Source organism: Ambystoma mexicanum, chromosome 14, assembly GCF_040938575.1.
Source record: "Ambystoma mexicanum isolate Mex_15411 chromosome 14, UKY_AmexF1_1, whole genome shotgun sequence".
NCBI lineage: Eukaryota > Metazoa > Chordata > Amphibia > Caudata > Ambystomatidae > Ambystoma > Ambystoma mexicanum.
The window spans coordinates 667,481,178-667,496,796 of NC_090940.1; the positions used below are offsets into that span (position 1 = coordinate 667,481,178).

Consider the following 15,619-nt stretch of genomic DNA (forward strand, 5'->3'; position numbering starts at 1 on the left):
GTGGCACACGTAATAGCGCAGAAAATCGACCGACCGGTTTAAATCGCAACTCGTCCGCAAAGAGAGGACCCACACACAATCCTTCTCTTGTCATGCACCCACCCTCTGGAACTCGATCCCCGTGACGGCTCGGAATGCCCCCACAATGCTCCAATTTTGCTAATTTGATTTTAACAACACCTGACCAAGGACTTATTTCAGTGTGTACACATAGCGACGACAGACCTCACATCCTGCGCTACTGTTACAAGATGCCATCCCAAGTGTCGGCTACCCACACTCTGTAGAGCACTCTGCTGCTCTTGAGCTAGGCTCGTGCTTTAAACAATAAATGGTTTTTTGCTCAAAATTCTGCACATTTGTGAAACTCAAGATGGCTATTAATGGCTCCCCCCTCGTACAAGTGAGACAATACGATTACTTAGGCATGAGATTTGAACTCCTGCTCTGAGAAAAGGAGCTGCTCAGAGCCAATCGGATTTCTTCGACTACTAGACTGCTCGTTTTGCTTCAGTCGAGCAATCTTCATTCTGGTTGCACTCTTCCTCGTGTCAGTGTTTGTCATTAGGTTGGCTACAGAATATTAAAGGACACTGTCAACAGGCTTGGTTGGTTGCTGAGGGGGATTATTACAATATGCCATCAGGGCATGAGGAGTGGAGGGTATATCCCGAAAAGGGAAAGGGGAATACCATGTATCGTTCGATAATGTCTCACTCCCCCCTTGAGGGTTGACTCCCCCCATGTGATCCTCTCTCAAATAGCAACCCCCGGGGTCGGGGTCAGGCTCAGGTAGCGGCTGCCGTCCCCCGGCCACATGAGGAGAGGTTATCCCCGGGAAAGGAGTGATGACATCATCAGATTCATCACAGTGTATTTCATAAAATGTGCTTTTGGTCACAAATACAATATAGCAGAAACAGAACGTTTGAATTTGTGGAGGAAAACACCATAGTTATCTCACGTTTATAATGAGGATTTCTGAAATACCAGCTGGTTCTTTTCTGTTCTAGATGCAAATCACACAAGCATAAACTTGAGCTTCACTTGCAAAATATCCAGAAAATGGTGCGCGTGGAGTTCACGGAAGAAGCACAGACTGTATCTTCGCTTCAAGCCAAACTTGAAGAACTCCAGGTAATTTCAGAGTCGGATATGATGCTGCACCTGCAATAATATATTCAACGTCTAAACACCTGCGCACGCACCGTCCGCATTACAGCTAAATACTGGTATTTGTTTTATTTTTCCTCCTCTCAAATATAATTAGGGTCTCCAGATGGAAGCTGATTGCGAGTGGAAACAGTTTGAAGCCACGTCCCATGTGATCCAGAAGCACGCGGAAGAGGCGGAGAGGACGCAGATCTCTGAGGAGCGAGACGGACTGGAGAGAGTATGGAGTGAAGTTCAGGCGCTTATAAATACCAGGTACTTCAAAACTTTATTTTCAATGACAGTCCTTGTATGAAATGAACCAACTTCCCATTGCCTTGTAATCACTTGGTTTGGAAGATATGTAATTTCTGGCTGTGTTTATATCACAGTGCAAACCTATTCATGGTCCACAAGAAAGAACTTTTCATAGAAGAGCTTTGAATTATTTTATTACAGCAGCGGTTCACACATGCTTGCTATTTTGGTATCAGTGTGTCCATATACCTTTAGACAGCAGTTATAAGAAGTCTTCCATGGTCGGGCAAGCATACGCACTGTGGAGGTTCACTGCTTACCTCTAGTGAATGGCTTTGTGGGTAATGCGCCAAAGGGCAACACACTTCAAGACGTTTGCGGAAGTCTACGTGGCTCTCTTAGGATATGGCGAAGTAAATATTGAAGAGATGGCTGTGTTACATGTAGTGACTTACTTACCTGTGTCTCCCCCTAAGGTGGTGATATAATGTGAATTTGCCAGAAGCCCCATATCAGTAAAAAAATGTTATCTCTCAAATTACACACAGCTGGCATCCAATACTGGGCTATCTCTCTTACTTGTATGTAATAACAAGTGTGACGTGCTGCTACTTTCTCTCTAAAAGCTTCATACGTGTTAATGATCAATCACTCAAAAGACAACACTTTCTTGGGGATCAACAAAATGTGCTACTTCAAGAATAGATCAATATTAGGTCAATCTCCAATATCTTGTCAAATTCAAATAATAAGTCAAAAGAAATGTCAACATAAATATTTAGTTATAACCAAAAATGCATATATTTTTTGCATCAAAAAATATATTTAATTGATATCTTACAAACTTGTTTTGATGAACTCTGTCCAGAAGGAACAATTTGGTTCCTTGGACCACAGTATTTGTTGGTTTTCCTAAAAACAACAAGTTCCTATCAACTTAAATCATTAATTCAATTTAACATATTGTTTATCCAATTTTGAACCTTGCAAATGTTTAAGCTGACCAACACGTGTGTTGCCCATTGACAAATTCAATATTATGTATCTTGTATATTATGTGCGTCTTCGGAACCAATATATAAATTCCATGAATATCTTGATGAATTAACAATATATATTATATGTTAGGTGAGAAAATCATAATCACAAGTAATTCATTTTGGAAACATAAAAGAAGAACAAATAGTATGCATTCATTAAATTGACAAAACCACATCATCATGTTCACTTTTTCTTTGTCCCGGAATCAACAAACTTATTGAAATGTATTCATAATTACGTTACTTAAATAATTCTTTTAACAAACTGTCTTCTGGTACCATTTACTTGTCATGTATAAATATATACATGTTTGCCAATAACATAACCTATGAAGACGCCAGTATGGCATATTTAGAATAAAAAATGATTCATCTAAATATTTAATATTGTACTACATAACCCATTCTCGCATTATATATTTTGGAACATGTTATTTATCTCATGGCCTGTTATAAATTCCTATTTTTAAATAATTCCTCATGAATAAGGATTCAGGTAATTCCTTCCTTTTATATAATTTTATTAAGACATAATACATACCAATTATATATAAATTGTTGTCTTTAACTTTCTTTAGCAAAATTTGACGAATCCCAGGATGTCATCACTGTTTCCGTAGGGGGAGCCCATTCCCATGTGGCCAGGGAGGTGAGGCCGCTGCCCGATAGTTACCCTGGGGGTGGTACTCAGCATGTGGATCTCATGCGAGGGAAAGTCCCATATGGGACCAATGATGACTATCATGGGAGAACGCAGTATCCACCTTACGCCCCCACCTCTTCTTCACCCCCACTCTCCTGACCCCTACCCTCCTACCCTATATACCTCTTTAGTATGAAAGAAGTAGGAAAGACTGAGATGAGGAAGAATACGGATGAGTGCAATGAATTTCTGGAACAAGAAACTGGGATGAGGAAGAGGCACAGAGCCGCGCAGATCATTCAGGGGAATCCAACTGAACTGTCTAGTCTTCAGTTACAGTACTTACTTGCGAGCTGCATAAAATCTGACAAGGGACTCACCCGATCATCAGAGGCACCCGACAGGAACAGCGAGATGGACCAACGCTGGCCAAGAAGAGCAGCAGGAACAGACCTGGGCAGGGAGATGCTGAGGTGGTGGTCTCCACCGGACACACAGAGTGAACAGAAGGGCTGGCTGGAGGGCAAACCAACAGTAAAGCACAGCATAAGCAGACAGTCCACCTGCAGGAAGCATGCTAATGGAAGCAGAAGCAGAAGAGCCACTGCAGGGAGCTGAGGTGAGCCATATGGTTGGGTCTCCCAGAGGGTGCAGGAAACCCTAAATCCCACAGCAGAAGGAAACTGGGGCATAAAGAATACCAGCTACAGAAGATTAAAGGAAACATTATTAAGATATCACAATGAAGGGAAAAGAGTTTGGACCCTTACCAAAAGGAATCACATACCATAACAGAAGTACCCAATCTTCTTTGTGACAGTACTTGGTGTTAAAACGGATTTCTGAACTCTGGCCTGGTGGACAGAGGTTCAGAAGGCCAGCCTAGTTTCTTGGAACAGGGTAGCCTTCTGGACAAGCCCGACCAATCAAGGTAGCTTGGCTGCGGTCAAGACTAGGGGCCTCATTACGAGGCTAGCGGTAAGGGGGTTAACGGCACTGGTAAGGATGCCGGTGCCGTTAACCCCCTACTGCCGCATTCCGAGGTCCCTTAGCGGGTCCCACTAAGGCCGGCTGGTTTTACCAGCCGCCCTTAGTGGGAGCCGCTAAGTGACCAGGAAGCTAATAACAGGCCCGCTGTTTGCGGGCCCGTTATTAGCTCCTTCCCCATTCCCATTGAGCCCTATGAGGGCTCGAATGGGAATGGGGAATGGTTTTCAGAATGGGGATTTACCGGGTCCTCCAAGGTTGCAATGACCCGATAAGTCCCCATACTGAGACCCCGGACCCGGTATGCGGTAAGGGGGTAGCCATGGCGCTAATAGCACCATGGCTACCTCCATACTCGTAATGAGGCCCTATGTCTCAGGAGGTGTGAGGGTGACTGAAGGATCTCAATGAGTACACAGAGCAAGGATACTTACAAATCACTCCCAGTCAGTTGTATATGTTAAAAATACAAATACATTTATTCAAGGCCTTTGAGGTTCAACACACAGTAATAATCACAGTAACACTTTTAAGCCAACACAATCCTATCAATATACATATATACAAGAACAAAGGGGCCTCAAGGGTTAATGCACGAAATGGGTCCACAACCTAGAAAAGGGAAGCAAGCAGGCACTGCAAATAGTCGTTAGGCCCTTCCGCAACAAACACAATCCTAACTGAAAGGCAGTCCAATCCCTAAGAAGAGGGGAGCCTATTGCTCAAATGTACTTGCAATGCTGGCGCACGCGGTAATGCATATGGGCAAAACGGGGTCTCTTCAAAGGTCTGTAGAAGCTCAGGAAGGTGGGTGAGGTGATGCAGAATAGGTTCCCACTATTCGTGGAGGGTCTCCCCTTGAGGGCAGAGCAGGTTCCAAGAGTTGGGAATAGTTCACTAGTTTGCACTAGCAGTGGAAAGGAGAAGGGCCCTCAGGGGCCACTCATGCGTAAAAATGGATGGATGCACTAGGGGCCACCAGTAATGGTTGCAATTACTCACCGACCCCTGGCGCACTCTGGACCAAACTTCGGTAGTCGAGTTCACTTCGGTTGCAGGTTCAAATGCGGCAATCTCGTGGCTGTGCAGCTACAGAGGGGCACAGCTGCAATGCACTTGCAAAGTTTGTCACTGCGGCTGGGTGACACAGTAACCGCATGTACTCCGCTTCGGGCACTCTCTCTTTACTCCAGACCTGGGAATGCCAAGTGTACGAAATTCGGTGTGAGAGTGCCGTGAACAGAGAGCTTGAAATGTTCCAAGTTTCAAGGGCCTCCTTGAAAGGGCGGTGGTATCAGAGCAAAGATTCTGCTCAAGTTGGTCAGCCCACTGGTTGGCCCAGCGACACTTCCGAAGAGGGTTACTTGCAGGTTTTGGTGAAGGTGCCGAGAATAGTTGGTCCCACTATTCTAATGGGTCAAAGCGCTGTTGCAGACCTTCTAGGATGACCAGATGCAGAGTGGTCCCACGGGACGACAGCGGGCTCAGAGTGACAAACCTTCCAGTGGGTCACCAGCGGTTTCTCGACTCGGCTTCTTAGTTTCAGTATACTTGGATCCTATCCTTCGTTCAGTGAGAACTCCAGAGATCGACAACGGTATGGGTGTGTGGAGCCTTCTCCTATCCAGAATCGCCTTTGCGCCAAAAGGAAGAGGACCCAATGGGAGATCTGCTCACATACAGGCACAGCATACGTGGACCAATTGCGGACCACGGTGGTCCCAGGCATTCACAGCACATCAGACTCTCGGGCACCCAGGAGGTGTATTGGAACCAGAAAGTCCAACCCACATTCTGGAAGCAGACACACAAGGCATGCAGAAGCCCGCAAAAGCTTGATGTTTCGTGGGAGAAGGACTGACCCAGGTTGGCTCGACCTGGGGGAAGGTGCAAGATGGCCAAAGGACAGGACAAAGAACCTTGTGGCATGGACATTTTGGAGCCAGGCCACCTATTTGTGCAAAATGCGGTAAACACGGTTTACTTGGCAGGAAAGTGTTACAAATACATAAAAGGTAAGCTGCAACCAGCCCTGTCCAAGGCACATCAGCACTTCTCCTAAAAAATCCTTCGAGAGTATCTAGGGCCTTTGGAAATGACAGGAAGACGCAAGTGCACTGTACTGTAAGGTACTCTGTGCACTTGCAACATGTTGCAGAAAATTTGCAACATTGACAAGGACTAAGGGAAACAAAGTCTCCCATTACTGACTGTCTTAAGGGCATGTCCGTTTCCCCATAACAAAGTGTGCAAAAAGCCCAGAGTAGTGCAGCTGAAGGCTGTGCTCCCCTGGCAAAGGCAGACTAAGGTGTTTAAACAAAGCAAAAAGTTGTGGGGTACACAACTGGAGGGAAAATTACACATGAAATGGAAATCTTTCCTAACACTTGGAGGGAAGGAAACCCAGGGCTCTCAAATAGGAGAGGGGGGGCAAAGAGGACTGTGATATTGAGACATAGGACTGCAACACTTGGCAGGAGAGTAAACCAAGTCTGCAGGTGAGGTCAAGAGGCCTTGAGAAGAACCTTGAGAGTGAAACATATGCGAGAAGTACTTGGCAGGGGAGTAAACCGAGTCTGCCTGAAAGAATACAAGACTATAAAGAGAACTGTGAAGGCAATAAAGATGAACATAGAACTTGGCAGGCGAGTAAACCAACTCGATGTTTGGGACTAAGAGACCTGATAGAGAAGGAAATCAGGTCTACTGGATGAAGAAGCATCCAAGCTACGTTTGTTCATCGCAGAACCGACAGGACAGGAACCAGGTCGGCAACCAGGGTCAGGGACCCACCACAGCTTGGTAGAGTTTCCAAGCTACTCTTTTCCATCTCAGTGTCTGGCAGAAAGAAGCTATGTCTACCAACCAGGGCCTGGGACCCCAGAGATAGAGAAGAAGCCTAAGAAAGGCTGTTTGGGGAAGGGAGAGATTCCCCTACCAATTGCTGAACTGTGTTAATGACTTAAGGAAGGATGGAGAAGGAGACATTCACCCAGAAGTTGATGAACTCTGCCAAGATTCTAAGGAAGGCTCTGTGAAGGAGATATGACGTCCCTGCAACCCTTGAGACTGAACTTTAAGGAACTTTTGTAAACCATGGACTGCCTTTTGTCCAGGGCAAAGGAGTCAATTGCTTTTAGATCGGCCATTAGACACTGAAAAGAGACAGAAAACAAGCACTTTCAGTAGTCAACATTTATTATATGTGCACAGCTCAAATAAGTCCATTTAACCCCTTAAGTGCCAAGAGCAAGTATTCTCGGTCGTTTTGCATAGGCTTGCATAATAGCCTGGCACTTATCATTTATGTCAATTTACAAATTATTTGATCAAAGATTAATTAAACTGAAGGATGTCAAAACCATGATTTGTGATACAAAGTTATACTTGTAACAAAGTCCATAGATACCAAAAACAGACGTATTACCAAAGAGACTTCCAATTGACTTGAGCCAGTGATATATATAAATGTTAATTATTGTCTATTTAATGTCGTTGTGTTCCTTCCATTTGTTGTAACCATGGGTATAAAGGAGTGGTTTTGCTAATTCACTTCTACTGCACTTTTAGATTATAACCATAAAGATACACATAACGTATCCTTGTTCAGTCCAAAAACTGTGGTCTTGTGGAAATCATTTTTACCTCCTTCTGTCTCATTATTTGACTCTTTTGAATTTTACAAGACATTGAAGATAGACCTAAATTGATATGATATGATATGATATGGCATTTGTAACGCGCCTATACACAAGTGTTTCAAGGTGCGACGAGGCAGGGAGGGGGAAACAAGGGGAAGACAGACAACGATCCTACTAGGCCAGGTGTCATTCAGGCCGCGCAAGTGCAGGGGTAGGGGGAAGGGAAAAAGTGCAAGGGGAAGGGGGAGGGGGGGGGAGTGCAGTACAAATAAGTAGAATAGAAATAAAATAATAAATAAATAGGGCCAGCTGGTGGCAAGTGCAAGGTAAGTGCAGCCAAGTGCTGGGGGGTGGGGGGGCTGTAGTGATACAGAGACAGTCCCGCAGTGCAGGGGTTGCCAGGGAGGCAGTGCAAGTGAAGAGTGACTGGGCCCAGGACCGAGGTCGGTGAGAGTGGCCCAGTTGCAGAATCAGTGCAGTATTGGTGAAGAATTTAGCAGGGGAGAGGAAGAGAGAAAGCAGAAGTGAAGAGTAAGGTTTTGAGGTGCTTCCGGAACCGGAGATGGTTCTTCTCAAGATTCAGGGAGGCAGGAAGGCTGTTCCAGAGGGAGGCCCCTGCCGCGGAGAGAGATCTACCCCCAGCTCGTTGCTTCGAGAAGCGGCTGACCCTGAGGGAGTTGGAGACGGATGAGCATAGGGCTCGGGAAGGAAGATATTTAGGAAGAGAGAGTTGAAGGTATTTAGGCCCCAGGCCCCAGAAGGCCTTGTGGACAATGCAGAGGGTTTTGAACTTAATCCTCGCAGCCACTGGGAGCCAGTGTAGAGATTTCAGTCCTGGAGAGATACGGTCCCTGGGCTTGAGGCCAAGGACAAGTCTCGCAGTTCTGTTCTGGATGAGTTGCAGAGGGCGGAGAGTGGAGGCAGGCAGATTAAGATAGAGGCTGTTACAGTAGTCCAGCTTCGAGAGAACCAGGGCTCGGGAGACAGTGAGCTTCTGGGGGAAGGAGAGGAAGGGAAGAATACCTCTGAGGAGGTGCAGCTGGTAATGTGACTTCTTAGAGACGTCAGATATATGAGGAGAGAAGGAGAGTGTGGAGTCGAAGATGACCCCGAGGTTTTTTTGCCTTGCAGGTAGGAGCAGGAAGAGGGCCAAGAGAGGCCGGCCAGAGAGCTGCAGGGAAGGAGGGAGTGGGCGTGCCGATGAGTAGGATCTCAGTCTTACTAGCATTAAGGCAGAGGTCATTGGTGGCACACCATTCCTGGATAGCAGACAGACAGTCAGAGATGAGGGAGGGAGAGGAGGAGGCCGAGGGTAGCCTGAAAATGAGCTGGGTATCGTCCGCATAGCACTGAAAGTTGGGGCAGAGGGCGGCGATGCGGTGGGCAAGGAGTGCCAGATACTGGTTGAACAGCCAGGGAGAGAGATTAGATCCCTGGGGAACGCCACAGGTGGAGAAAAAGATGTCAGAGAGGAAGGACCCAAGTTGGACCTGGGAGGGTCGATTGGAAAGGAAAGAGGTCAGCCACGCCAGAGCCTGACCAGTGATACCCAGGTTATCACGGAGACGGTTGAGCAGGATGGCATGGTTGACAGTGTCAAAGGCAGAAGAGAGATCGAGCAGAATGAGAACACACGGTGTTGGAGTCGAGGTTCAAGAGCAGGTCCTCACGGATGTTCAGGAGAGCAGTTTCCGTGCTTCTGGCCGCTCTGAAGCCAGATTGATGGTCATGGAGACTAGCAACAGCTTCAGCATGGAGGTTAAGCTGGGAGATGGCCAGTTTCTCCAGGAGCTTGCCCAGGAAGGGAGTGATGGAGGTTAAGCTGGGAGATGGCCTATATGTATGTATTCCTGAAGTAGCACACTCTGTTGAACTCTGAAAAAGTTTTGTCTATTGAGAAAACAAAATTGTGTTAGCCCCATTCCTATATTGTATATTGAACTTATGGGACTGAACAGACACAAGCCTGGATAAGATTTTAATGGAATTGGTATTGGTTGGAATGGGGAAGGGCCAGGTATGGGCTAAGCATGTCACCGGGTAAATTGAGAAAGTGGATATGGTACAATTAATTAATGCACCTTAACAGATAGTTTTAGCTGCTTAAAAAGGGAGGTTGTGACTCATGCTTAAGATGCTCATAGAGCAGACTTTTGTAACACTGTACAGTCATAAGGGTCATTAAGTGGCAACATCGAATGGATTGTGTCCTCCCACGTATTCCTGATCTTTTGATAATAGTCTTTCTAGCTTCAGCTGCTTCAGAAAAAAACATTTCTCGACAGAAGGCGCTGTGCACCGATCATGTTGACTCGTCTCTCGAGGGCTTTCGTTCAACATCATCATCAGTATAAGTAGCGTGCACAGTGCCTGTTGGCTTCAGTTCCATTTTTCCGACGCAGCATCCGCTTCAAAGAATGACTGCACGCTTCAGTTCTTCACTGAACTTTGATCACCGAATTTAGTTAGGAAAATGTCTTCATCGTCCACACTACAGGAGGGCGAGTGGCCTATGATGGGCCCATAGGATCAGGGCTCACCCTCGAGTACTTTAAGATGAGATAGCTGCACCTTGAGGTGGATGGGATGCAGGATTCTCTTACTCCAACACCAATCAATAAGAACAACTCAATGGTTTGGCAAAGTGGAGTCCGTTTAATGACAAGTACAAAAAACGGGGAAACATGGAAATGAACAGTGATGCAATAGTCTGTCTCGCTGCAACTCCCAAGAACTTCATTCGAACAGCAATAGTTATAGCAAAAATTCGTCGTCATTGAAATGACGTCATGCAATTCTATTGGTTAGAAAGGGTAACTTAAGTATAGGTGCTATATCTGTATATGGTAACGGAGTGTGAGGATTGGATAACTCTTATCGGGTGGGTGTCTATGCCCATCCCTCTACATCACTCATGCCAAACGTCACTAAAAGTACGACGTCTCATTGGTTCTACATGAGCTTCTTCTTGCTGAGTTTCAATTCCGCTCTCTCTCCTTGCTTTTGCTGGGATATGAATCCTGGCCTGTTCGACATCTAGTAACCTGGGTTTAATTCTGCTATTGTATAAAGTGGATTCGCACCTATATAATGTGCTTCGTTGAGGTAGATACATAGTTGGCGCTTGCCGCTCTATTCTCCTACTAAGCATAGCAAGCCGCACTGTTTTCTTAGCATCTTGCGTTTCAAGCATATGTACAGGCGTTAATTGGTTGGATATTTTCATCCGGCTTTACCGTTTGAGTTTCTTTATATTTCAACATCATCTCTTATTCTAAGTCAATTAAATCCTTATTCATAACATTTCGTCTTTGTGTGTCATCCTTTGGTAGTCGTTTCATTCATCTGTACATCTGTCCAGGCCCTTGTGACGTCACCATTCCACTTCAATTAAGGCTTTTTGAGTTACTTCTGGGACAGTGTTTAAACAGTCTTCGTTTTGTGTCATTTGTTGGTAAGGCTGTCTCAATGGGTACCTTACTGCCCATGGTTGTCTGGTTATTGGCACTTCAATAGGCATTGCTCTTCTGATGGGCACTGGGCAGAGCCCTAGTGTGGCTCTCTGCTGGTTTATTTGCTCATCATACATTACATATCTCGGTGTGTACGTTCCTGGTACTTCAGAATGGGTGGCTGGAGTGCAGGCCATAACTGGGACTCATCTACACCCCCCCCTCTGGTCAGTTTATCGAACACTTCCGCTTCCTCCTTTGGTTCTTCTTACTTGGTTCTTCTGTATCCATGTCTTTGTTTTCTGGGTTTGTACATGATGGTGTGTAGGAATGTCTTTTTGGAGTCCATATCTTTATCACTCCTGTCAAGTTTCCTGCTGTTTTCACATGTTTGTATTTATTCCATGTCATTAGTTGACATCGTCCATTTGGGCTGCAATAGATCAATTTTCCTTCATAATGTCTGCGTTTCCTGGGATACAGAAATGTTGTTCCTTCTGGCACATATTCGCTGGCCTTCACAAAGTCTCTTATTTCTTCATCAGTTAGGTCTCTGGGCTTGTATCCTGGCTTGATATCGATCATGATCTTCATCCCTATGGATTTCTTCGCAGTTTTCTGTCTCTTTTGAGATTATTATCTTAATGAGACAAAGTCCTAGTAGTATCATCAATAGCAGGGGTCCCAGAAACTTGAATATGTCTGCCATCCATTGTGGGACCCATGAGAATAGTGTTCCAAACCAGCTCTCATCATCAACTTCGCAAGTTTCATCGATCATCTGGTTCTGCAGGTTTGTCAGCATACTTATGGCTCTGTTAAGGTTCCATTTTCTTCGTCATGTGATGGTATACATGTGCAACATGATTCTCCGATTTTTGCAAAAAACCTCCATCCATCGCTGTGATCATGTCAAGTACATATCTGTTCTGGAGAGTCATTAGGCGGATTGCTCTTAAGTCTTCCTTAATCGCATTGAATCCCTTTATTGTCGAGTTGATGCTCTGCAATAATTCCCATCTGGTTATTTGCAACCATTTAGTGTTTGCTCCAACCTGGAATCTTGGCATATGGATTGTTGTGAACACTGGTGAGGTGAGGCTGACTAGCCTGTGTTCATATGGAATTGCATGGAATGCTTCTTCTGATTTGGCAGAGAAGTAATTCTCTCTCTTCATTCGGGATACCAGTTCCACAGATTTCCTTTTCCTCAGATGAGCCTCTGCTCTCGTGAAACTGTCAATATGCAGGTCACTTTTCGGGATCACTAGTGCTGGGACATGGACGTTCACTATTGTGCATATGCCTCCCCAGTTTTTCGGCAGTCTTATGTATGCTTTGGATCCACACGCCCAATAATGATCCATAATTACTGCAGTTCCGTGATTCATTCCTGGAGCTTCAAAAATGTGTCCGCAGTTCTGATTTTCTCCCATCTTCCTTGTGCCATTGTTCCTCAAGCACAATTTTGGTCTTTCCAGTGGCACTATCTGCAGGGGTCCTCCTCTGTCTTTGACACATGTCAATAATCTTGTGAGTTTTGGCCATAGAGGTTTGCTTATCCTCTCTGAGTTTTCTATTGCTTCTTTGCAGGCTCCAAGGCCCATCCATGCTCGGCAGATCACTACTCCTTCTTCCCATCCGTTGGGTGAAAGCACTGTTCCCCAAATCTGCAGCTGGCCTCTGTTCTTCCAAATTTGAGCCTCTTCTGGAGTTTTTCCTTGGACGTTCAAATTCGGGTTTATTTCCCATTTTATTCCTGCTCCTTTAACTTCAGGCTTCTCATACCTGATCACATGAGCTCTATTTCTCGTCTTAATGTCTTGAACGTAATCATCTTCATCGGGGTAATCTGTTTCAGTTGCCCATATCAATGAGGCATCCTTCCCCATGAATTGGCCTCTGGTGTTGCACATTGCTACATGTGACAGACAATGTACTGTCAGGACCTCTATTTTGACAGCCACAAAGATCTTGGATTTCCCCATGCTGTACGGTAGGAGTGCACAGACGAAGCATTCTCCTTCTGAATTTCTTCTTCCAACTTCCTTCATGTGTTGGTACCAAATGTTGTTCCTTAGGTGTGCTGTGCTGTCCAGGTAGTCGTTCAGTTCATTGTTATCTTCATGTAGGTTTCTCTTGATTCTTAGTGTTTTCCTGTAGTTTGCTATAACTACATCCCTAAATGCGTCTGTATGGCTTTTTCTTGCTGGGGCACTCTCGGGTATTCTGGTCAATGGTGCAGGTCTCTTTATCTGCATCGAAGGGGTAGATGGAGGTTTTGCAGTTCTCTCCTTTTCATCTTGCATCCTTTTCCTGCCATCTATAAGTGCCTTTATCAACCACCAGCATGTCGCTGCCCCGTGTATGGCTGTATCGTGGGTCTGGTGCTTGTCCCTCGTGTGCTTTTCAATACAGTCTCTGTGTGTTTTTATTTTTCAGTTCCTCATGCAGTTTCCTCGCTCTAGCTATGTACGGGAATAATAAGTCTACTAACATTTGTGTCTTTGTGGAAAGTTTTTCCAAGGCCGCTTCTGTTCTCTTTAGGGCTTCTGACAGGACTGCTTCTGTTGGCTTTCCTCTTACTTCGTCTCGGTTTTTCTCACTATCTTCTGTGAAGGTTTTTATGGTAGGCAGTCTCATATTCTCTGCTGCTTTCGTTTGAGGTTCTGTGGCCATTGACACTTGGCCTGGTTTGTGTGCATTCAGTGTGTGTGTGCGTGTAGTTGTCAGTGCTATGTTTTCATTCATTCCGTGCTGGCCCTGTCTGCAGCTTTTCTCTTCATTTGTTACCTCAAGTGTGTGTGTATCACTGCTAATTACATTCATTTTCAGTTCATTTACCTTACCATCAGATTTTCTCGGGACTGGAATAACTATATAGGGTCTGGGTACTTTTGTGGGTTACATGAGTACATCATCAGGTGGGTGCACTGAAATTGGAACGCTTCGTGAACCAATAAAAAATGCAGTTCTGATCATTAATGACAGCAAAATAATGATAAACACAATGCATAGGTACATTATAGTTCGGTAAGTAAGGCGGCAGCATTTTCTTCCAGAGAAGCGAGGGTGCCCCTATGCTTGTCAATGTTATTGTTCTCCCCCACTCAATATCGTTCTTGAACAGTTTGTGTCATAAAGTGTCTGGTGCTTCACAAGTGTCGCCCCTCTTGCGGGCGATGATTGTCTCTTGATACAGGATGCAGTACCCTTGCTGGACTATGGACTTCGGTGAGTCACTTTTACTCTGCATGTTCAAAGTAGGTGAGTTCCCAGTCCACCCCCGAATCTGCTTCAGTCCTGCGGACATGCTGGATACTGGTCAGTATGAACAAGTAAGAAAAATGGCAATAAAAAACAAAAAAAAAGGTGAAGTTCTTGTCTCTGCTTCCTCGATCTGTCCCTCGGCGGAAAGTTTCTCTAGAATCTTATCAGCTACTCTCTCTGAAAGTTAGAAAATTCCACTTGTAACATTATACCATGGTGGAGCATTCCCATCTGTGCGACATTAACTGGGTCTCTGATGAAGGTGAGGACGTCAACCTCGATAGGTCTCCCAACCATCTCTGGAAAGTCAGTGACTAGGCGAAAAAGGACATTATGTGCCAGTCGGCTGTCTTCGGGTGACAGGGGCATTGGTCCTGCCTTGCTGGGTTCAGGATTATAGGCTCTTCCCTTGACGTGAACAATGCTTGCACTGTCCGGTTGCGTGGAGTGCGACTAAATAGCTAATTTTGTTCAAAAGCTGGCTCAGATGTTCAGTGTATGCTGGATCTCAAATAAACGTCAACGTGTCTGTAGTTCTTCCGACAATAGATGGTCACTCTTCAATTATGCGAAAGAAAAGCGTATTGATGAGTTCATCTAGAATCATCTATGGTGGAAGCATTTGTGTCCTTATTACTGTACTTCGGGAGTAAAATGAAGGTGCCAGATTACTTTCTCGTTGGCAGGATCTTGAATAAAGTCTGTGACGCTGGTGACCCTCCCTACCAGCGACAGATATGATACCAATACTAAATGGAAGTAGGTAAGCACGTCCTTTGTGATGTCTCTATTGTGGGACACCATAAGTGCTGCCGAACAAAGTCTTGGTACTGGATGACTCAGGATACTGTATTTTGCTCTCAATGAAAAAGTCCTTGATCAATGTTTGTTATAGTCTTTTCCTCAACAAGGCTTAAGCGTGACTTGGTTCAAAAGTTCGTTTCAACAACGTGTTGTGGCTTATAAGCGCAATTTTCTTCTTCATCCTGCAACTAGGATGCACAGTGTCCATTTTTTATGTCCTTATCCCCTTTTTTGCTTAGGGGAACTGTCCAATCTAAGCCACAATTTGCACAAGGGTTCTTTTTGTCGTGGCTTTGCTGCTAATGCGTCCTTCTTCCTCGTCGTGGATCTTGTCTGCACGTGCTGAGGTTCTTCACCTTGTCTGTAGTTTCT

General features: G+C 45.1%; 1 protein-coding gene across 8 annotated transcripts in view; it reads left to right on the top strand.

Moving 5' to 3' along the window:
* Nucleotides 1–15,619, top strand: part of SYNE2 (spectrin repeat containing nuclear envelope protein 2) — a 1,840,150-nt gene that overhangs the window by 409,265 nt on the left and 1,415,266 nt on the right. For all 8 annotated transcript variants that reach the window (XM_069638223.1, XM_069638224.1, XM_069638227.1 and 5 more), the window contains 2 exons: nucleotides 1,014–1,137; nucleotides 1,271–1,428. In XM_069638223.1, coding sequence (XP_069494324.1) covers nucleotides 1,014–1,137; nucleotides 1,271–1,428 — 282 coding nt within the window. The remainder of the gene's footprint in view (nucleotides 1–1,013; nucleotides 1,138–1,270; nucleotides 1,429–15,619) is intronic.